Below are 23911 nucleotides of genomic sequence, written 5' to 3' on the forward strand. Positions count from 1 at the left end.
TTATAGCTACATTGGTCCCTATCTAAAGGGCATTACGGGCCGGGTGGATCATGGAGTCCTCGCAACTCAGGTGTGGCTCTGTCAAAATCCTGATTCCCACCCACGTGGCTCTCAGTGCTCCTACAACCTCCTGCAGAGAATTCTGAATCTGATCTAGGCTGGTGCCATCGAACATATGGGCTTTGCCTGGGTACATTCCTTTATTAATGTGGTTCACCTCAGGTCCCGACAGGCTCACAGCTGCCTGCAAGGCTCCCACCAATTGGCGTGTATGTTCTCTTTGCTCGCGATCCTGCTAACTTCCTCCTCTCAAAGCACACATTGGCAGTCTTAAGGAGATCTGTCCTATGGGTATTGTCAGGGATCCTGTTCAACTTCTTTTCCTGATATCTGGGGAGCTTCCTCCAATAAAACACACTATTAAGCAGAGATGAAGACCGATCTGTGGGATCCACTCGTCCATTTATGCACTCGAACGATGTATGCTCACATAAAAGGCGGTGACTCATCCTTGTTCTAACCAGCTGGTGGAGCTTCGACAGATCATGCATGGGCGTAGCCATTTCGGCTGAGATTACAGTTACCGATAGTTCCCCAACTTTTGTCTCTCAAGGTCTGCCTCTCTGAGTTAACATCCCACCCTGGGTCTACATCGGGAAACACCTGGGCCAGCGTGGCGGGGTTTGCACTCTTCCTGGTGATCATCTACGCATTGGGTGGCTTTATTCTAGCTTGCATAACTAGGGCCCTTTCCCAGTCAGAAGAAGAAGTCTCAGCAATTGCTGGATATCAGCATATGGGCAAGTGAGTAGCTAAGACAGACTCCACTCAGCTGGGTCATAGCCAAGGGATCGCTGTACACGGAAGGACCTCTTCACCATACAAATCTGAGGCAGTAAAAGGGACATGAACGACAGGGAGCGGGTTCGCCATTTGGGGCCATTCCCATCTGGAGGAGGATGGGATACATGCCCACTGCACTACTCGGCATTAGGCTCACTCCTGACCTGGAAGGCGGCTGGGAGGGCGTACCTTGGGGACGGGTAGCCGCCGCTCTCCGAGCTGGTAGACGGGTGGATGGAGAGACGGGTTCTCTACTGATTCCATCGAGGGGGAAGCACTAACTGTGGGGCAATGTTTGCAACGCTGGGGGAACTCCTAAGGCAGACTGCATGTTCTTACCCGCGGAGACTACATCCTCTAGCATCTGAGTTAAGTGTGCTTCCTGGGGTCAAAGGAGGAGACTCTCGGGAGGGTTCCTCCTTCCCTAGCTGGGGAGGAGATGTAGTCCCCTTGGGGAAAGGTAAGGAAGTACCAGGGTGCACATCGGCTGGGACCGGGGAAGGGGTCCATCTTCCACTGGAGGAGGGGCAGACGGCACCACCTGGGAACCTCCATTGCTGACTATGCTGGGGAGGAGGCGGTGGCCAGAAACCACGAATCTCGTTACCATGGCCGCCCGTAGAGGCTGAGGCCATGCTCGCAGGGACAGGAAAATCCAGCAAATTGTCTGGGGAGAGGGGGCAGAATATTTCAAGGGTGGCTCCTGAAACTATGGACTCTCTGTGGACTCCTGGTTCCACCACTACCACACAATCTTTAGCCCCTTGAATGCAGGCATAATTTTTTAGGATTTCCTATATATTTCCATAAAAGTTCTATCTAATGTTTTGGCCTGCTTCTTCAATCCTGGGTAATTCTCAAAGCCTGATAAAGATTCTGAGGATGGGCCAATCCAAAGGAACCTGTTGCCACCCAAGAACCAGCCGACAAATTATAATTGACCCATTCTCCTGCACCAAGACTCAAACTTTTCCTGACACAGGGGCTTGCGCCCGAGCTCGTCCTAATTATACAAGACACAAGCCAGTGGGGTAGATTCAGGCAGAGACTGGGAACTTCCATTCTAGATCCACAGACTCCCATTTCGCCTTGCAAACTGGAGCACAACTCTATTCAAAGCACTGCGCTCTGACTTGGGCTTCCATTCCAGTCCTCCCTGACAAAACCCATTTCCTGATTCCTGAGCCTAAGGACACGCTGGGTTTAAACCTGCCCAAGCTTTTGTCCTTCCTGGACTAACCTCTAACGCCAGGCCCTCCGCTCCTTCTTTGTGGCTGCTGGCACCCTTTTCCTCCCTCCCTCCCTCTCTCTCACTCTCTCTCTCTCTCTCTCTCTGGATCTCCCGCCCCTTTCCCCTTCGAAGATCCTGCCTCACCTGTCCTGCAGAGGGTATCCACAACCTCCAGCAAGCTGGTGATCCCCGGGATCTCAAACCACTGTAGCTCTGCAGTCCTTCGAACTGCACCGGTCGGGTCGGGTTCCTCGAGAGCAATACTGGTTCCCCAGAGGTTCAGCGGGAATCCTCGACGAGCCCCCCCAACTGTTACTGCGCTGCTCAGGTAACATTCTTGCTCTAGTATCCCGCTGCAGCCGAACCCAAGCAAGACCCGGCTGCTTGGATAAAATAAAGTGATGAGATGCTGACCTAAGTGTCACGCACCTCCGCTTCCACGAACAACTCCTGCTGCCTAGCAGCCTGGCGCACCTATACACTTTCCGCCGGAGCCCGGGAGCATGAAAGACAGCCCACCACCATTCATTAACAGAATCTCAAACAACCAATCATTCATTTTATGAAAGATGCAGGAACCAATCAGAAACTAATAGGCATCCTCTTCTTGAGTTTCGCGCCAGAGTAGGGCGAGGCGATGACGTGTCCACTGGCGGGAAAGCACAAAAGGTTTTTCCCAGATGTCCGGAGTCAAGAGACGGAGAGATGGTGACGACAACCCCCTTATCTGCCGGCTGATGGGATTAGGCAGGGCGAGGCGCTCCAATTGAGGTCCCCCCTTTGTCCGTGTGTGTGGAACCTCTGCACGTGAATAGGATGGGCCCAGGTGGAGCGGAGATGGCTCTCTGCCTTGGGCCAAGGAGGTTCCATACAGTCGCAAAATACAAAGAAGCTTACAAATCCTATTTTTCCTATCTAATACATTTGGTTACTACCTAGCTAACACAGAGAACAAGACAGCTTTTAACCCTTAATTCGAACACAGTCCAGAAGTGGGGGAATTTCACTTCTGGCTCTGCTATCAATATCAGACTTTATATTGGACTGGAAAATACAAGGGAGGAGTAGACGCAAACATCAGAAGAGCTGCAAGACCAAGAACAAGCCACATGAACAAAGATAAAGAGCCATCTAGAGGGAAAGTGTTCTTACCATACATCAAGGGAACCACTGACCACATAGGAAAACTGATGAAGAAACATAACCTACAAACAATCTACAGACCCACTAAGAAAATTCAACAAATGCTACATTCAGCAAAGGATAAGAGGGATCCTCTAGCTACTGCAGGAGTCTACCGCACACCATGTAGCTGTGGACAAGTCTACATAGGCACCACCAAACACAGCGCTCAAACGCGAATCAAAGAACATGAACGGCACTGCAGACTATTTCAGCCAGAAAAATCAGCAATAGCAGAACACATGATAAACCAGTGGCGTTCCTGCCTAGGGACAGGGGGTACCCTCTGTCCCCGGGCGCCCCCCATTTGGTCACATGGGGGGCGCCAACATTTCAGGGTCGTTTGTGTGTTTTTAAAGTTTTTAAGTGTTTTTCACGTTCTGGCCTGCAGGGGAAGCATTTTTAAGGCTAGCCGCTAGCGGCACCAAAATTTCAGGGTACCATCCAGAGACTGTCCTGATGGTGATGTTTGGTTCAGGGGAAGCAAAGTTATAGACCCCCAAAGGGGGTGCCCCCATCCCCATTGTTTTCAATGGGAGCTAACCTGAGATGGGGGCTACCCATTGGAGGGACCATAACTTTGGTCCCCCTAAACCTAACTTCACAAAACTTGGGTGGCATCATAAGAATAGTTAACAGATGATACCCTGAAAATTTGGTGTCACTAACTTTAAAAATACACCCTTTCCAGGCACCCCAAGAAATTTGCCTCAAGATTAACTTTGTTTGTTTGCAATGACTTTGGCTTATCCATTGTAGCCAAGCAATGGGGAATTTCCTGAGTATGTAGGCAGGCTGCACATTTTTTTTTGAAGATAGAGGCACCAGGACTTCTCAGGGTGGCTCCAGGAGGGCCTCCTGGTAATGGCATCCAGGGTTTGGGAGAGACCTTTGCTTCTGGGGGTTCTGAATTTTATGGGCCCCCTAAAAGGCTTATTTTTTGTTTCCAGCTCCTGCACGCCATGAAAGCCTCGTGGGCTGAGGTCCTCTCCTAGAACTCTCTCTCAACTCCCCCCCCCCCCACTCCAGAAGCAAAGCTCACCAAGCTTGGATGCTATTACTCAATTCACTCTTGGAGCCACCTTTGAAAGTCTGGCTCCTCTATCTTCAAAATGTGCAGCCTGCCTCAGAAATTCCCCTCATTAGCTACAATGGAGCAAAGTCACTGCAAAACAAAAGCAATCTTGGGCAAATTTCTTGGGGTGCCTGGAAGGGATGTATTTTTTAAAGCTAGTGACACCCAAAGAATTTCAGGGGTATCATCTGTTAACTATTCCTTATGATGCCACCCAAGTTTTGTGAAGTTAGGTTCAGGAGGACCAAAGTTATGGTCCCTCAAATGGGTAGCCCCCATCTCAGGTTAGCTCCCATTGAAAACAATGGGGATGGGGGCATTCCATTTGGGCGTCCATAACTTTGCTTCCCCTGAACCAAACATCGCCAAACTCAGGTGGTGTCATCAGGGCAGTCTCTGGATGATGCCCTGAAATCATGGTGCCATTAGCTTTAAAAATGCGCTCCCTGCAGGCCAAAAAAACACCAAAAATACCCCCCAAAACCCCAAATACCTTCCATTCGCATTTGTTCATATTTGGGCAGGACATAACCAGACAATTTTTTGTCCCATATTATAAAAGTGCCCAAATTTGCCCAGGATTCCAGTTTCAAATTCATGCTATTTGTTTCACTCCTGGAATCTCCAACCCTCAAAAAAGTGATGCTGTTTCAGGGTGGGGGAGAATCCACCCCCAAACAGCATCACTTTCAATTTATGTTTTTAACCGGGGGACCCCAGATTCTCCCTTTAAGGTAGGTTTAAAAGAAGAATCTGAGCTCCCTAGTTTAAACACCATTGAAAGTGTTGCTGTTTGGGGGTGGATTCCACTGGAGGTGTTTTGTGAGAGATGATGCTGACATTTGTTTAGTAAATGTTTTGCTGGGGGTGATTTGTGAGATATTTACATGCTTAATACCCACTTGCACTGGCTTGGAGTTGTTTCTCAGGCTAACAACCTACCTCATAGGGTCGTTGTGATTAGGAAATTAGGAAAAGAGTTGGTGGGGAGAGAGCCATGTATGTTTTGCTGGGAGTGGGAGGTGTTTTTTGTCAGAGCTGGTACAAAAAATCATTGTTTGGTCATGGTGGGGGAGGGTGGCCGCCCGACACGCCAGGTCAGGCCCGAGCGTAAACTCAGGTTTTGTCCCCGGGAACCAGTTTGCCTAGGTACGCCCCTGTGATAAACCAACCTAGACACAGAATATTATTTGAAAACACAGACATTCTTGACCACTCTGAAAACCACTATGTCATACTACACAGAGAAGCCATTGAAATCCACAAGCACATGGACAATTTCAACAGAAAGGAAGAAACCATGAAAATGAACAGAATTTGGCTGCCAGTGTTGAAAAACACTAGAATCAAGACAGTGACTAATCAGCTCCACACAAACACAGGACAACTATAGATAATAGCAATCAAAGGGAACAAAGGCCAGATCCTCTGAAGATGCCAGCCACAGATGCAGGCGAAACGTCAGGAGAGAATGCTGCTAGAACACAGCCATACAGCCCGGCAACCACACAGCACTCCAATAATACCCAATTGTTTGAAAATAATTATAAATTAATGTGGAAAAATATTCAAACAAAACTAGAAAATTGGAATAAATTAAACTTATCTCTGTCATGTAAAATAGCATTGATTAAAATGAATATATTGGCTAAAATGAATTTTCTCTTTCAAGTGATCCCAATAGAAATATAAATATTTTTTTTTAAGAATGTAGAAGAGATCTGTTAAAATGCATCTGGGGTAAAGGAAAACCCAGAATCAGCTATAAAGTTATGTGTGGTTATGTTAAAAGAGGAGGGTTGGGTCTTCCCAATTTAGAATTATATTATAAGGCATCAGTGTTACTATGGTTTAAAGATTGGGTTTTATTAGAAGGAATTACTTAATATAGAAGGAAGTGGGCTATTCTTTGGATGACATTTTTATATATGGTATGCCCAAGGGAGGGAATACAAAATATTTATGGAACATCAGGTAAGGAGATCCATATTTAAAATTTGGGAAGAATACAAGAAAAATAATATACATGCAACTCCAGGATGGATAGCACCCTTAGAAGCCACAAGGATGAGAATGGATGACCCTGTTAGTACACTAAGATATAATGATATAATAAAAGCTATAGGAGGAGAATATTCACTAAAAGAAAGGCAGGAAAGCAAAGTAAACAAACAGGAATGTCACTGGTTTCAGTATCAGCAATTGAAAGAAAAATTTAAAATAGATAGGAAAAAAGGGTTCAATTTATCACAATCAATATTATTAAAAATCTTTAAAGAGTCATCAAAAGGAATAATCAAAAAATTATATAAAGAGGTACTCCAAATGGAGTTAATAGATGAACAGGTGAAAAACATTGCATGGTGAAGTGGGCATACGATCTAAAAAGAGAAATTAAACTAGAAGTATGGGAAAAGACATGGAGAAACAGAATACAATTCACAAAAGCGGTCAGATTACAAGAAAACTATAATAAAATGTTCCACCATTGGTATTTATATCCTAGCAAAATGGCAAAAATTTACAAAAGTTATTCAGATAAGTTCTGGAAGTGTAAAACACAAACATTAATGTTTATTCATGTTTGGTGGTCATGTACATGTGCTCAGAAATATTGGTTAGGTATTTATAAGATAATGAAGAAAATAACAGCTATAGATTTTGCATACAAACCAGAAATGTTTCTCCTTAATATATTTGACATGAATATAAATAAGAAAACTGAAATTTTGATATTGTATATGATAGTTGCAGCCAGGACACAGTACGTGAAAAAATGGAAGGAAAACTCAACACCTACAATAGAAGATTGGATATCGCAACTAACCGAATATGCTACATATGATAAATTATCAAATATACTTAAGAACAAGACAACAGAGACTTTCTTGGGAATTTGGGAACCACTTGTAATTTTTTTGAAACATAAAGATGAATTTAAGAAACTGTATCTTTATTTGCAGTGTTAGAATAATTGAAACAAGATTATATGGAAATGAGGTATAAGTAAGAAAGTAAGAAAAATTATTTACTTTACATTAGAATTAAGATAAATGAATAATATAAATAATGATTTGATAAATATATAATATTACGATTAAGAATTTAGATAAGTTATATGTAGAAGGGAATTTGTAACTAAATCAAGACAAAAGCAATTGAAGCTAAGTGGAAGTCACTTAAAATTATGGTTCTTCATTTTTTCTCATCTTTTATCTTTATTCATATTTCCTTTCTTTTTGTGTGATTGGATGATGACAGTAATTATGTGTAATTGTTGATCACTGTATTGCTTGATTTTTAACATTTATATGAAATTAATAAAGCTTTAATATAAAAAAATATTTTAATAACTTTGTAAGGCCCAATGTATCTAAGTCCCAGTTTGGTCGGTTTATGAATTTTTTGTAGAGAGATACACCATGTCACCAACCGCTAGGGGGAGTTCACGTCTATGTTTGTCAGCCTGTCGCTTGTAAGCGATTTCAGCTTTCTGCAGTGCTTTTTGAATGGACAGCCAACCAGCTGCTAATGCCTGGATCCAGTCTTTAAGTTCGGGAGGAACTATCGTTCCATGAGGCAAGAATGGAAGGGGGTTTTGCTGAACGACCAGACACAATTTCAAATGGGGTCTTGCCAGTACTACTGTGAACCGCATTGTTATAAGCATATTCAGCAAATGGTAACAATTCCACCCAATTATTCTGTTGGTAGTTTACATAACAACATAAATACTGTTCCAATGTTTGATTGGATCTCTCCGACTCTCCATCTGATTGAGGATGGTACGGAGAGGAAAGGCCTTGATCAATATTCAATCATCGCCAAAAGGCTTTCCAAAACTTAGAAATAAATTGACTTCCCCTGTTGGATATGACCTTATCAGGGGCAGAATGCAACCGGTAGATATGTTGGACAAACAATTGAGCCAGTTTCTGAGCAGTAGGGATGGAAGCACAAGGAATGAAATGTTCAAAATTCAAATCGAAATCCGAATTCAAATCCGAATTCACCCCCAAGGTTCCCCACTGTTCCTTGTTCAGTGCGTGTTTTTTAAAAAGTTGTACTTTCATCCAGGATCTGAAAGAACACGTGCTGGGGAGGGGTGTACAGCAGAACCTGGATGACTGCGTGTTCGGCACTGGTGTAGTGGGTAACTCTGCTGGAAACCTGGTTATTTGGAGTGACGAGCTGGAGAACCAGGTTTGATTCCCCACTTCTCCACATGAGTGGCAGACTCTTATCTGGTGAACCAGATGCACGCATTAAGTACCGTCAGACAGACAGTTTTATTACAACCATTAGGCCAGCAAAAAGAAAACAAAAACAAATTATACACATGTACAGAAATCCACAGTACAAGACCTATACACAAAAATATCATCAGCTTGTAACATTATTACTATCACCATCATGTAGTATGGCTCTCTGACTTAACATGGATCTGTGCTGATTATGTGCCAACATACAAAATTTGGCTACCTGCCGAGATATAAAAGAAACTTGGTCTTCCAATGAAATTCTTACAAGAACTGAATCAAAATTGACTGTGATTGAATTTGTATAAGGTAAACCAGACGTGTTTCCGCACTCCTACATTCCTGCTGGGTGACCTTGGGCTAGTCACAGTTCTCTCTGAACTCTCTCAGCCCCACCTACCTCACAAGGTGTCTGTTGGGAGAGGAACTTGTAAGCCACCTTGAGTCTCCTTACAGGAGAGAAAGGTGGGGTATGAATCCAAACTCCTCCTCCTCCTCCTCCTCTTCTTCTTCTACTTCTGTTGCTGCTGTTGCTGCTGCTGTCGGGGCCACTGCTTGGTTGGACAGGGATGGCTCAGCCTCAACCCTCAGGCGGTAGCTTCTGGCAATGCACAGGGGCCGGATGCCCCAGTCCCCACCAAGAATGAGGTACACCTCCTCATAGAACAGGTTGGTGGCACTCTCGTTGCCTCTTTGTTCTCATGCCTCAGAAGGTATTGGTGAGGTAATATGGTCCCCAGATTTTAAAATGTAGTTCAAATTTAAGCCCTCCTACCTCCAAGGAGCTCAGTGTTCTCCCCCCAGTGTGATTCTCACAGCAGCCGCAGCTCAGTTCAGCGGCTGAGGCAGAGAGCCTGTGCCTGGCCCAAGGTCACTCAGCCAGCCTCCGTGGCCCAAGGAACCACCCTGCAGGAGTGGCATTGACAGTTCAGCAGAGTGATCCAGTCAGACACGGTAGCAATTCCAGACACATTTTTCTAACGAGGTCCTCCTGCTGAGGAGCAATAGAGGTGTGTAACCCAAAACATATTTAACATTTGTGGACTTCTTCTAGGTCACAATATTACTTCAATTGCATCTTGGTATCATCCAGCTGCATTCCAGTTTCTCCCTTCGTGTCTCCTGCAGGGTGGTTCCTTGTGCCATGGAAGCCGGCTGGGTGACCTTGGGCCAGGCACAGGCTCTCTGCCTCAGCCGCTGAAGAAGGGGTTGCTCCTGCTGTTGCTCCTGCTGTTCCAGGTCAAAATAAGGAGGCAAGAATGGCTGGGAAGCTATTTCTAGATTCAACCATTTCATAACTTGTAAAATTAATACACTACAATCTGGTGTGAGGCAATTTAAATATTAACAGTCATAGATACAGTTTTGTCAGATGTCAAAAAATAGATTCAACGCCCTCCAGTCCTTTAAAAAACAGTGTCCGAATAACTTATCAGAAGCACTTGGCTAGTAGGGGAATTATCTTGTTTTTCTTGTGGCTTTTGGGGGGCATTTAAAAGGCATAATCCTTCGGTACAGTTTATGATATGTCAGAAGTTCGTTGAAGACCTCAAAATCATCACAAATATATTTGCTAACTTCTAACCCCAACACACTAAACTTAAATTATACCTTTAAATTTACATTCTTGAATTACACTCTTTCCAGATTTCTCACTAAAATTGCTGTTCTTCCTTCGTTGGAGGGTAGGGTATTCAATAGTAGGTGTCTGTTTGAAAGTTAAATATCTGGCCTAGAAGAGATCTAATGACACAGATTTAGGGGGGGCAAGGGGGAGGGAGGGAGAACAGGAGAGGTGTCACAGGTCTTTCAGACATTTTTCCCTATTGCCCATGAGCCAGCATTCCCATCAATGATTTTTGGACAAGGCTCACAGTGAACACCATTGACTTGTAGATACTGAGATTCCACAAGTCTCAGCTGAAACAAAGATCATTAACCCCAACACTATTCATTTCCTTTATGGCTTCCCTTCCCATTCTGTATGACTGGAACTCTGCCAAGGAACGGCCAAGAGGAAACTAGGCCCAGCAGCCACTCAGCATTTCCAGATTATAAACAGATCGGTACATCTCCTCACTTAGATGTAGTTCATGCTGAAGGAATATAAATCTTCTGCCTGGTCCAGTGCTGCCCCCAGGAGTCATCTCATCACTCCAATACCATTTGGAATTTAAAAGGCTTTCAGGCATCTGGGGGGCTGAACAACAAACAAACCAATTCACCTCCTCGGTAACTCATCCCAGGAATGATGTCACCTAAGGAAAATCCATAGTCAATCACATCTTTTGGAACAGTGGGATACAATCAACATCTTGAAATTCTGCCTTGGTTCCGAAGCAGACGCCAAACATTTTCTAAGCATGAGACATATATGAGCCTCTCCTCCCTCCCTCCCTTTCCCTCATCCAACTCCACCCTCTAGATCACAATATTAGAAGCCAAGTAGGGGGAAAGCCTGAAAAGCCCCCATTTCTGACCCAAAGATCAGAAATCCCCCCAAGGGTAGTAAATTGTCTTCCAAGAACTACACAATCCCTCCCAACACTAACCTAAGCCCCCACCTTTGGATTAATAAAAGCAGTGTGGTATAGTGGTTAGAGTGTCCCAATGGTGGAAGGGGCACCATTCCTCCCATCTAGGTTCCTGCTGCAATAGCCGTCTACCAGTCTGAGTGCCGGCCTGAATGTTGGTGTCAGGCTGAGCAGTGGTGGGTCCAGGCTGGTTACCATCTGTGGGTGGACTGCGAGCCACTTCTGGAGTAGCTCCATATCCTGGTGCAGTTTACAAATCTCAGCCTGGTATTCACACCTCTCCTGATCCCACTGGTCAATCGGTCTTGAAGTGTCACTCGAGGGATCAGACTTGCAATCAGATTCCTCAACAGTGATCACTGGTCGAGTGACTCACACCACACTTTCCCGTCACTCAGATCATGTCTCCACAAATGGCCTAGGTAACCAGGATCGTTCCACTGTGTGTTTTTATAATCCAATAGCTCCCATCTGGAAGTGCGGGGTTCCTCTCGCAGCAAACCCAGAGTTGCCCCTCTAGCCAGTTCAAACGTACTTCTTCAAACTTCAAGAGGCCATTGGTTAGTGGGGGCTGCAGAAGCAGTGTAAGACTTCAAAGCCTGTACTGTTCTAGTTCTTCCTCCACATACTACGCAACAATATCCACAAAAGTAGGGTTCATAGCCCTCTGCCGAGGAACGCCTGAGAGTTCTTGAAGAAAGGCCATAATCGTCGATAAACGTGCGCAACTTCAGCCGGTGATGGGAGCATGAAGCTGTCAATTTCCCCGTTCATACAATAACTCACTTGATGGTTCAAGGATTTTATTGAAGATGAGAAAGACAGCAAAAGACAATTCTGGTGAAAGGGCGGCAAAACTGTTGATAATATGTTGCAGAAATCCGCACCCCTGCATGTGAACTAGGACAGTAGAAAGAGTCCAGTCTGAGAGCTCTTCCCAGCTGCTGAGCTCCAAGGCCAGGAGTAAGGGTCTGTTTCCCCAGTCAACAACAAGACTCAAGGAAGGTTCAAGAGCTTTATTGGAACTGTGTCAGCCCAACGGCCAGATAGCCGAAACTGGCGTTTGGCTCTCTGGCCCCTGGTATATACCTGTAGCTTACGGTGTGACTCAACCCATAATCCCCCCACCCTCGCATTCCCATCATATCAGCATGTGAAAGGACAGTGGGAAAGAGACATTGTTTGGGGGACAGACAGTTCACTCCCTCATGAGAGGGTGACTTTCCTCCATTCTTCCCAAAATCTGATTCATGTTAAATCTATAGCCTGGCAAACCATTCCAAATTTACTCACATTGTTTGTTATTACAGTGCTTCATATACCTTTTACATTTTCAGAGAAATCAACTTTACTATGTCTTGTAATAAATATAATTAATTATTGAGACTTCTGTAAATTACCTAATTGCCATTATCTACATTCTATTACAATTTATATTTAGTCAATATATATTTGTCCCATGTATTTCAATTAATTGTTTGATTCTTGGTTGGAAGTTGAAGTTGGTTTGTCATCTTTATATGAAGTGATATAATATCTGCGGCTCTAATTTCCTGGACATTGTGGACCCATTCGTCTAAGGTAGGAAGAGAAGCTGTTTTCCATTTTGACGCCACTAGGATTCTCGCTGCTGTTGCTAAATAAAAAAATAATCTTTGTACATTAGTTGGTAATGTCGTATCTCCAGTCACAAGACTCAACAGGTAAGTTTCCATCTTAAATTCAAAATTCGTTTCTGTAATCTTTTGTATTTGCTTGTGGATTTTGTGCCAATATTTCTACATCTTTTTGCAGGACCACCATGTGTGTATATAAGAACCTACTCCTTCTCCACACTTCCAGCAGGTAGGTGGATAATTTTTAAACATTTTGGCCAATATTTGTGTGTAGTACCAGAGATAGAACATTTTAATAATGCTTTCTCTAATTGCTGTGGACAGTGTAAATTTGTATATATTTTGCCAATATGTACTCCATTTTTCTAATAAGATTGGCTTATACTCTCGGCCCAATGTATCATCGGGGTTTTGATTTGTTCGTGTTCCGTTTTAATTTATAGTAGCAGCTTATAGACTTCACTAATTTGTTTAGGCTCCTTCAGTATTATTTTATCTATCTCCCTTTCAGACAGGTCAAACCCCCAGTTTTCTTTATCCTTATCATAGTAACTTACTAATTGATTATAAATAAACCATTGGCACATTTTGCCATTGAGCATTATTGAATCTCTACTTTTCAGTTTGTATTCATATTGCTCCTTATGAAGTATGCCTTTGTAACAGATATACTGCTCTATTGCACTTGTGCCTTGTGTTATTTCGTATCTGGATACTCATCCAGGTATTTTATTATAGAGAAGTTTATGGTATTTCTGCCATGTTTTTAATAGAGCCTTTCTAATGCTGTGCGACTTTATGACCACTGCTCTTTTGGTCTTCTTAGTTGAATCAGGACAAAACTGGTTGTGCCAACCTGGTGGCATCCCATATCCTTCTAGGGCTAAAACTCTAGGGTTGTCTAGTGTAAACCATTCTCTTAACCATACTAATGCACAAGCATCATGGTAACTTCGCAAGTCAGGTAGCATAAGGCCTCCTCTATCTTTGGCATCGATCATGTTTATATATTTTATTCGCGGTCTTCTGCCGTTCCATATAAATTTGGATAATTCTTTAGTCCAATTGTTGAATGGTTTTTGAGTTTCAATTAAAGACAAATTTTGAAATAAGTATATAAATGTTGGCAATATATTCATTTTTATTAGGGCTATTTTCCCCATTAGTGACAGGTTGAGATGTTTCCATTTTGGTAAGTTGTCTTTTATTCCAGTCCACAATGTATTATAATTATTTTGAAATAAGTGGCTATTATTATTTATTAGATATATGCCTAAATATTTCACCTCATGAACCACCTCAAAATTAGTTCTATTCTGTAATTCTAGTATTTGTTTGTGAGGTTTTTCGTTAGCATTTTTGTTTTGTTCTCATTTATCTTGTAACCAGTCAATATACCAAATTCTTGAATTTTCTGTATCAAATTAGTTATTGTTGTTAATGAATCACTTGGGGAAAAAACCTTATCATCTGCAAATGATTTATACTTAAGATTCATTCCATTATATCTAATTCCTGGTATTAGGATATCTTGTTGAATTTCTGCTAGGAGTATTTCTGTGATCAATATAAATATTAGGGGGATAAAAGGCATCCCTGTCTCGTTCCGTGGTGTAATTTAATATCTTGTGTATATCTATTATTTATTTTAATTTTTGCTCTTTGTTCTCTATAAATAGCTTTTATGGCATTTCCAAATCTTTTTTTTATTCCCATTTTTTCTAGTGCTTGTATTACAAACATCCAATTTACTCTATCAAATGCCTTATAGATAACAAGGAACACCAAGGCTGCTGGAATGTCAGGTCTATGATCTATATATTCTAGCACATTTAATACTGTTCAGATATTTTGTCTGACATTTCTACCTGGGAGGAAGCCTGCTTGATCCTCTTTAATTATTTGATTAAGAATTGTTTTTAGTCTCCCAGCTAGTATTCTTGTGAAGATCTTGTAATCGATGTTCAGTAGTGATATCGGCCTGAATTTTTCTGGTCCTAATTTTTTTCCTTTATTTTTTGGTATAAGAGTTATAGCAATGATGGCATGTAGATGGCAATGAGTTACCTTCCAAAATCCCATTCATTATTTCAGTTAGATGACTATTTAATTCTGTTTTCAGTAATTTATAATTCATGGCTGTAAAGCCATCAGGGCCTAGAGACTTATTTAGCTTTAATTTTTTAATAGCTTGTTTTCTCTCTTCTTCTGATATTTTACAATTTAATTGGTCTAGGACTTCCGGTTGCGATGCGAGGCTGAGCGGAGCACAGACAAGCTCAGAGCAGCTTTTCTTCCCTTTTACCCTGGCTGCTAACGTCCGAAGTTAGTGAAAACTTCAGAAAAGTAGGGGGGAGTCCCTCCCTGGATAAGGGGGAGTAGAGGAGATGGAAAATTTGGCAACCAGCCGCCGGCTGGGAGGGTTCGCTGGAAACCCGCACGGCGAGCTACACCAGCTAAGAGGAGTTAATGGTCGTCTTCAATCGGGGAGAAAAGCAAAAATGGCTCAGATAACACGCCACAGAAATAAACATCTTATTCGGCTATGATATCAAAAGACAAAATTTGTAAAACTACAGACCTGTAGAGTGTGAGACGGAGGCGGGGGAAAAAATCCGGAATATACATAAGAAAGAGGAAGATTGACTGACGTAAAAACGGGAGGAGTGGAGCAAAAACATAAGTTAATACCCATTCCCAGGAAATTTTTATCACAAAGAGAAAAGTGAACAGAGATAAGGAAAGGAAGGGGGAAATTATATACATAATTTTAGCAGATGCAGCGATTGTTAAAGTGATAACACCCCCTTACTTGCAAAACAACAAGGATGGTGGCTGAGGAGGGATAAACTTCCAAGGACCTTGAACTTAAAGGGGATGGGACATATTTGCATGTAAAGTGCTGGGAGCAGATAAGAAGCTATTACAGCTGGTCCACGGTCTGTGTAAAGCTTCCCCACAGGAATTTCTACAGCCCTTGCATTGGAACCAGAGGCTAATAGACTTTGTTTTCTTAAGAAACGACAAATGGCAAACAAAACTAGGAAGGGAAGCATTCAAGGAAAATCAGAAATGGATTCTAAATTAGATCAAGTCCTGGAGGTAATTACAAACATGCAAAAAGATTCAATGGACCTCTTTACTAAGCTGGAAGTCAAACTTTCTACAATGGAAAATAACTTTGGAATATTACAGACTGAAATCAAAGATATAAAACAGGACTTGGCATTGTTGAAGACAATGGAAAAAAAGGTAAATGACTTAGAGGGACAAATGGACCAATTAACAGAGGGACAAAAGGACAAAGATAAGAAATACCAAGAAATGGAGGTTAATATGTCCAAAACGCTTGACCAGATGGCTCTTTTGGAACTGAGGCAAAAAGAAAATATATTAAGATTTCGTGGAGTTATAACTGATGGAGATGAAAATATAAACCAACTGATGATTACACAACTAGCCAAATATCTAGACATTGATGAAGCAGTGATGACAGAAGACATATCTAAGGTGATTAGAGCTAATAGCTACAACAAAGACTATTCAAACAAAGAAAAGAGACATTTTGGTGTTCTTTACCAGAAAACAGACCAGAGACGATGTTCTCAGAAAGAATTCAAAAGGGAAAATGAAGATTAACTCCAAAGAAGTGTTAATTCTAAAAGAAATTCCATATAGAATTTTGCAAAAAAGGAAGGAATACTATGCATTAACAGAGATATTAAGGAAATACGATATCAGATATCAATGGGAAGATTTATAAGGTATTAGATTGAGATACAATGCTAAAAAATATAAAATTACAACCCCAGACTAAGCCCAAGAATTTTATGAGCTAATACAAAAAGATATAAAAGATGGCAATATGGTTTAAGGTGGGTGTGTTCAAAACTATAGTTTGTTTTGTGTGATACATTATATAATTTTTCTTTAAAAAAATAATAACTATGGCACTAAAATCATTTTCATGGAATGTTAACGGTATGAACTCGCCCCAAAAGAGAAATAAAGTTTTTCATTATTTGCAGAAACAGAAGTTAAATTTGATTTGTTTACAGGAAACACATGTGATAGAAAAAGACGATACATTTTTGACTAATCATAATTTGGGTACAATGTTTACGTCTTTAGCAAAGTCTAAAAAAGGGGGGTTGCAATGTATATTAAAGAAATATATGAACCAAGGAAAATATTTAGCGATCCCAATGGTCGATATCTAGCTGTAGAAATAAAATGGTCAAAAGGACTGCTGTTAATGGTGGGTGTATATGCCCTCAATGGTAGTAAGGGGAACTTTTTAAAAACTTTGGAGGACAAAATATCGAAATTACAATATAAAAGTATAGCACTAATAGGAGATTGGAATGGAGTAATTTCTCTGAATCAAGATAAACAGGTGGTAAGTGGGCTGAAAACAACTAAAGGCAAATTACCAAAATCTTTCTTTACAATGTGTGATATGTTAGGAGTAACTGATATTTGGAGAAAAGTAAATGAGACATCTCAAGAATATACATACTATTCTAAAAAATATAATACTTGGTCTTGTTTGGATATGTGTTTGGGAACAAAAGATTTGAGCATTCAAACAAAGAATATTAATATTGAAGTAAAGGTATTTTCAGATCACTGCCCTATACTCTGGGAATTAAAAGGTGAACAAAATAGTTTTCATTGGAGAATGAATGATTACTTGCTTACAAAAAAAGAAATTGTACAAAAAGGCTGTAAAGAAGTGGAAGAGTTTTTAAAAATTAATTGGACAAATGAGGTTAAAATTGAAACGGTTTGGGACTCCTTAAAAGCTTATATGAGGGGTTTCTTTATAAATGAAAATTCTATAATGAAAAAAGAAAGAACTAAGGAAGAAGAGAAAATAAAGGAGATAAAAAGAAGAGAAGAAAAATTAATAAAAGAACCCGGAAGACAGAAGGTGATTAAGGAGGAATTAAAAAAACAAATCGATCTAATTTACGTACAAGAGTTAGAGAGAAAGTTAAATTATTTGAAAGTAAAGGAATTTGAAGAAGGGAACAAGTCAGGGAAATGGTTGGCATGGAAACTCCATTGTGATCCCTGCTATATGTAGCCACTGCCACCTGTGCATTCTTTCCTTGATCTTTACTTTAGGCTTCACATGCTTTGTAGGAAACTAGACTTCCCTCGGCACCTCAGTTCCATGAGAAATGAATTACATCCATTATCTCATAGGAGCAGGAAGTCAAGTCTCTCTCTCTCTTGCTATCTTCCGCCAACCTTGGGGCGCTTCAGCCCCAAAAACTGTTTTTCACGAAATCTTGGGGAAGCAGGCGGGGGGCTTCCAAGGGGATAAAGCGGACTGGCAATGCCGGCTTCGCCAGAACGGGCTTTCACCAAGTATGGTGCTTGCCTGCCTCATCAATAAGCGCTACTGATCCACACTTCTGAGTCTGTTCAGTGGCTTAAGGTTCCATGATCTAACATGGCTACAGGGACCCTGTTCAGGTGCTGCCAGAACTGGACCCCCTCCAGTCCAATCAACCTGAGATTTGGTGATTACTTGTGGGACAGGCAAGAACAGCTCTGCAGACAGACTGAAGCCTGTATCTTGGGAAGCCACCTCCTCAAGCACCCTGAGACGCAGCCCTCACACGGGCAGAGACACAGCTGTGGTGGATAACAACACTTCATGGGATGGCTGGAGGGGGAAACCGTGGGCTCTTGAGAAGTCATGGGGAAAATTGGGGTGGGCAGTTGAGTAGGGCAGAGCCAAGATGGAGCAGAAGGCCAGAAAGGGCAGATCAACCTCTGAAGGCAGCCTTCAGCAGAAGGCTGAGCAGAGTGGGGGTGGAGCAAAGTGGATCTTCTCCTGCAGAAGAACAAAACAGACATGTGCAAGGATAGCAAATGGAGACGAGTTTATAAGTGGGTGTAGCCATGTCCATCGAGGCCACCAGGGACTGCACTCCGTGGCCCAGGGCACAGTAGTCGGAGGCAGCCACCCTCCTGCCAGAGGTCGCCCCCATCTGACCCAGGCTCACCTGTCCCGCATTGAAATGCTCATCGTGTGCTGATGAACCATTCCCTTGGTGACTGCTCTGGCTCCTTTCCTGCAAAGGAATGGTTTCAAGGGTTGTGTGGGCAAGCTTGATTTGAGGGGTGCTCACCCCACGCCAAAGAGCCCTGTCCAAGGGTTTTTTTTTGCAAATGTGTGGAGCCAAACACTTGGACCCCTTTACTCTGGCAGCTGCTGAGCCTGGGTGCAGGAGGTGGCACTGCTGGGGGTGGGGAAAGATATTCGGAAGACGGGCCCTGCTGCCCTGGCACGTGTGGCTGTTGCTGTGGGTGGAGGCAGAACATCTGTTCAGGTTCTGACATGGGAGAGGCCAGCCTCAGATGGGTGACTCTGCTCTCCCCCGTGGATGCTGGCGCAAACTGCTCCCCCAGGAATGCTCAGTGCCCACTCAGTGCTGTTCCTGCTGCCAAAGGGCTCGGCTGCTGACTCCAAGACTGCACAGCGGGAAGCTCTGAGACGGAGTCCCCTGCCGCACACCCGACTCTGTGAGTTGGCTGAGGTTTTTCTTGGGCAGTGGAGGGTGTGATTGTGTGCTGGGGAAGGGGCTTTGCTGCGACAGGGAGGGAGACAATTGATTTGCTGGTAGTCAGCACCCTGAGTGGCTTGGGGCCTCATGGGCATGGCAGATGAGGTCGGGGGACGGGGACTTGATTTCAGCGGACAATTGAAGTCTATGGGCTGTCATGACTTTGTGGGCACAACCTGTGTCAGGGCCCAGGGGGCAGTCCTAGACTGAAAGGGGTTAGGGAGGCATCTAACACTGATTGCACCCCACAAACTGCCTGCCTGCCTCCATGCTGGTGTAGGGGTCTGTACCTCAGTCAGTCGCTGTGGGGCTGTGCTGGTGCCTGAGGGCGGCGCAGCAGCACTGGAGACCTTTGCCAGTATAACCAGCCCCTGCACTGGCATAGCCTGCAGGCATGCCTTCACCCCCCCCCTTAGGATTGCACTGATACTTTTAAAAAATTAAAATATTCATTTATTTATGGTTTCTAATAACACTACAGCAACCCCCGTGTGGGTATTAGTGGTTTTTGAAAAGTTCCAGGTTGCTTAAAGTCTGTTGCACTGTGTGATGTTCAGGCCCCAATCCGCAATTAAAACCCCCAACCCCCCAACCAACAGATCTGACTGCCCCCAAAACAGTCAGGTGGCCGGGCACGCAGAAATGCCGGAAGAGCATTAAAATAATTTCTATTACACATATTTTGCAGTTCCAACAATAAACCAACAGCCCTGTTTGAAACAGCTGCACCTTCTGACTGGCATCACTCTGCATTGGCCTGCGCTGCAATGTGGCTGCGGATTTCAAGTTATTGAAATGTCATTCAAATGTTATTTTGCAGTCAAAATGTACTCGGTGAAGGTTGCGTGTGTCCGGCCTTCTTTTACTTACACACACACAACTCAAGAACAGTGATGCCAGCCTCCAAGAGTGGGGGACAATTACAACGGATCCCTTGACCAGAGATCAGCTTTCATGGAGAAAAATGGCTGCTGTGGGGGATGGGCTCTATGGCATTATATCCCAACGAGGCATCTGCCCTCCCCGGAGCCCACTCTCCACCCCCCAAGAGTTCCCCAGCCCAGAGTTGGTAACCCTGCCCAAGGAGGGAGGGGCGGCCAGCGTGCTGCTGAGATGACACGTGCTGAGGACTGCAGGAGTCCTCCTTCTAGGAGCCTCTACCCCCCCCCCCCACCCGCAGGTTCCGCAGCAGCTCCTCCAGATGACAGGTGCTATTTTAGCAAGGGGGGGGGGGGCTTGAGGAAGAAGCTTTTCGTGGCCGTTTGTTCCGCACGTCCCCCACCGGACGCTGCCCACTGACCGCAGCAGCTTTTTGGAGGGGAGGCAGCGCACCGCCCTTAGGATCCCCCTGCTCCAAAATGCAGCCCCAGCGGGGAAGAGCCGCGGGCGGGGTCCGGGGGGGGGGCTGTGCCAGAGTGAGGAGCGGGAACATCCCAGCCCCCCCCCGCTCCCTCTTCCCCTCCCGCCCCGCCCCGCGGGGCAGTCACAGAGGAGCGGTCCGGGCGGGAGCGGTCATGGGTGGGGGGCGGCCGGGCCGCGACAGCGCCACAGTCCAAGCGGCCTCTCGCCGAACCTTCGGGAGAGCCTGGGGGGCGGGCGTTGTCTGCCCCCCCCCCCCTCCGCAGCATGGAAGGGGATTCCCGGGCGGCAGCCAATGGGCGGGCGGCGTCGCCAGGCGCTCCAATCCGGGCGGGAGGCGTCCTTCCCCCGGGCAGCCGCGTCGGACGAGCGCTGACGGAGCCCTCCGGAAACTCCCGAGCGCGCCCCCTCCCTCCCTCCCTCCCTCCCTGGGCGGGGCCAAGCGCCTCCCCCGCCCGCCCTGTGCCTCTTTTTCCGCCAAGATGGAGGCGGCGCGCGGCGAGACCCTCCCGGGGCGCGCGGGCTGAGGCGGCCCCTCCCTCCCTGCCCGCCTGCCCGCCGGGGCGATCGTGGTCGCGGCGTCTCCGACGGGGGCTGGAGGCTTCTCCTCCTCCTCCTCCTCCTCCTCCTGGCCGCCCTTGCGAGGGGCTCCTCCGCCCCCCCCCTTCCCGGCTCCTGCCGCCGCCGCCGCCGGATGGGTCTGCCGGGCGGGGGTCCGGCGGGGAGGTGAGCAGCCCTCCCTCCCCCCCTGCGTCCCTCCCTCCGCCCGAGGCCCTCCCGGAGCAGCCATGAACAGCGGCGGCGGCTCCTCCTCCTCCTCCTGCTCCGCGGCCGCCGCCTCGTCTTCCTCGCCCAGCGGCAGCGCGGCCGGCGGCGAAGGGGCGGAGGACGCGGCCAAAGACTCCGCAGACATCGCCGCCTTCTTCCGAGCCGGTGCGTGTCCCCCCCCCCCCCGGGCTCTGGGCCCCGCCACTGCGGTGGGGGATCTCCTCCCAGGATCGGGGCCTCCGGGGGCAGCCCGGGCCACGTGGCGGGGTGGGTGGGGGGGCAAAGGGGGGGTGTCCCGGCCGGCGCCTTTGTCTGTCCTCGCCGCCGCCAGTGTGCCCTGCTCTCCCTCTGCAAGGGGGGCGGCGGCGGCGGCGGCGGCGGGGCCTTTTCCTGGGGGAGGGGCTCTGAGGCGCCTTACTGCCCCCCCCCCCGGGCTGGGGTTAAAATATGGGACACTGGCCCTTCTCCCCCCGCCCGTGGCCTCAGGAGTCCCCCCACCACCGCCGCCGCTGCCCCGGAGGGGAGGCCCCCGGGAGGGAGGGAGGGTGGTTGGTTGGGGGAGCCAGGCAGGCCGGGGGGGGGGGGAAACCGGGGGACCTTCTGGACCCCCTCCCCGCCGTCGGCTCCCTTGGGGGAAAGCAGAGCCCGGAGCCCGGGAGGACAGCCAAGCGTCGCCCCCCTTGGGAGGCCGGGCCGGGCCTGGGGGATGTGAAGGGGGAGCCCTGATGGCGATCAGGCAGCAGAGAGGGAAGACAGCCCCCCCCCCCCCGCCGGTGTGTGTGTGACATTCTGGTGGCGGCTCCCCTTCTCTTCCCCCCCCCCCGTCCCGGGGGGCCCCTGGCAGCCTCCTCTCTTCTGGGCACCTGTTGCGGAGGCAGGGCCAGGTACCCGCTGCTGGCCTCCCTTTGAATGGGAGAGTCTTGCCCTGGAGGGCCTGGTGAGCGGGGATGGGGGGGGGGGGAAGCTTTATTTGGCTGGGGGCTCCCTCCCCCTCCTCAGGATCTCCTCCTTCCCAGGAAGGCTGTGGAGGGCCATGGTCCACGTGACTCCACCTCCTGGGGCAGCCATTTTGGGGGTGGCTTCACTCTCCATGGAAGTCATTATGGCAATTCGCTCCCTGCCCCCCCCCTCAACACAGTCTGGGACTCCTGATCTCGTTTTCCTTTGTGTGTGTGGCAGGGAAGGGGGGGGGACTGGGTGCCCTGGCCAGAGGTGTGAGGTGGGAGAGAAACTTGGACTCTCTGCTGGGAGTGTCACCGTGAAGCCTCAGCATTTCTGCCTATGAGAGTGTGTGCGGGGGGGGGGGGGTTCATGTCCCCGGACGCCCACAGTGGCTACTTCTTCCGAGTCTTGTGGGCAGAGCCTCTTCGCACGGAGACCGAGGGAGGCCCTCCTAGTCTGTGTGGCTTCAGGGGCAGCTGTCAAAGGGCATCGAGCTCAAAGTGTGTTTTCTGCTGTCTTGGGCGCTCTTTATCTTTTCAGGTCACAAAATCTGGGTGGAAGTTGCTGGCTGCTGGTGCTAATAATGCTGCCAGCCTGTTGAAAACTGAGAGCGTTCTGGTTGTGCTCCAGCTCTGACTGGAGGAGGCATTCTGATGTGTGCCGGTTTGCAACACTGGGCGATTTCCCACTGAAAATTAAAAGTAGATTAATCCAAGTTTCAAAATGAACCACAACCTTTCATTGCGGATTCAACATTGTCACTGCACCATTTTCCCAGGGAAGACTTGTAGGCCTGCATCGGATTCCAGAAATGCTTGGCGGGTCTCTCCTCATTGGTTGTCATGCCATGTTGAGGCAGGAACTTTTCTTCATGTCATCACATCAGCCGGTGAAGATGCGAGACCGTGAGCAGGGCACCCCTTCTGAGTTTAAATGTTATGCCGAGCGTCCCCTTGCTCTCATTCTCTCGTCAGAGAGGTTAAACGTTAGACTGAAACAGAAGACGCCGCACAAAACAAAACCAAATGAGATGAAAACAAAAAGAAATAACTGTGTGCACATCGCGCACGGGCCGCCATGCTCTGATTGACCGGCAGCATTTGCGTCACTGGGAACGGTGGGAAATTGAACTACATCAGGCCCCTGAACCTCCCCACCGATGTGGATTGGTAGTGTTTTGCTAAAAAGTTGCACAAGCAACCAGGTACAGGAGAGATGTGTGTGTGTGTGACAGAGCCGGGATTGATCTGTGTTCCGTGGTTTGGCAGTGGGGAGATCACGAGGAAACCTGGATGTTTCGGGTGACTATCCCAGGATTGATTGCCAGTGGGAAATCACCCACTGTTGGGTGAAGGCTGGTGTGGGCCAGCTTTAGTTCCAGAAGAGCCCTGCAAATATGGCCAGGAAAGTTGCTAGTCCTCAAGAAGAATCTTTCGTAGCTTGTTTGCTCCTGCCTATCTGTTTCAGTCTTTTTTGCTTGAAAATAGCTTTGCTGCCTGTTATCTTCTGGGGTTTTTGCCA

The 23911-nt window shown here is 46.3% G+C and overlaps 1 protein-coding gene across 6 annotated transcripts in view; it reads left to right on the plus strand.

The window, feature by feature from the left end:
- The first annotated feature begins 21146 nt into the window (after window positions 1-21146).
- The window catches only part of TRIO (trio Rho guanine nucleotide exchange factor), a 312768-nt gene continuing 310003 nt past the window's right edge, over window positions 21147-23911 (plus strand). For all 6 annotated transcript variants that reach the window (XR_007245439.1, XM_048507596.1, XM_048507598.1 and 3 more), the window contains exon 1: window positions 21147-21613. Coding sequence is in view for 5 of the 6 variants with exons in the window: in XM_048507596.1 (XP_048363553.1) it covers window positions 21469-21613 (145 nt within the window). In the remaining variant the exon portion in view is untranslated. The remainder of the gene's footprint in view (window positions 21614-23911) is intronic.

This window comes from Sphaerodactylus townsendi, linkage group LG09 (genome assembly GCF_021028975.2).
Source record: "Sphaerodactylus townsendi isolate TG3544 linkage group LG09, MPM_Stown_v2.3, whole genome shotgun sequence".
Lineage (NCBI taxonomy): Eukaryota > Metazoa > Chordata > Lepidosauria > Squamata > Sphaerodactylidae > Sphaerodactylus > Sphaerodactylus townsendi.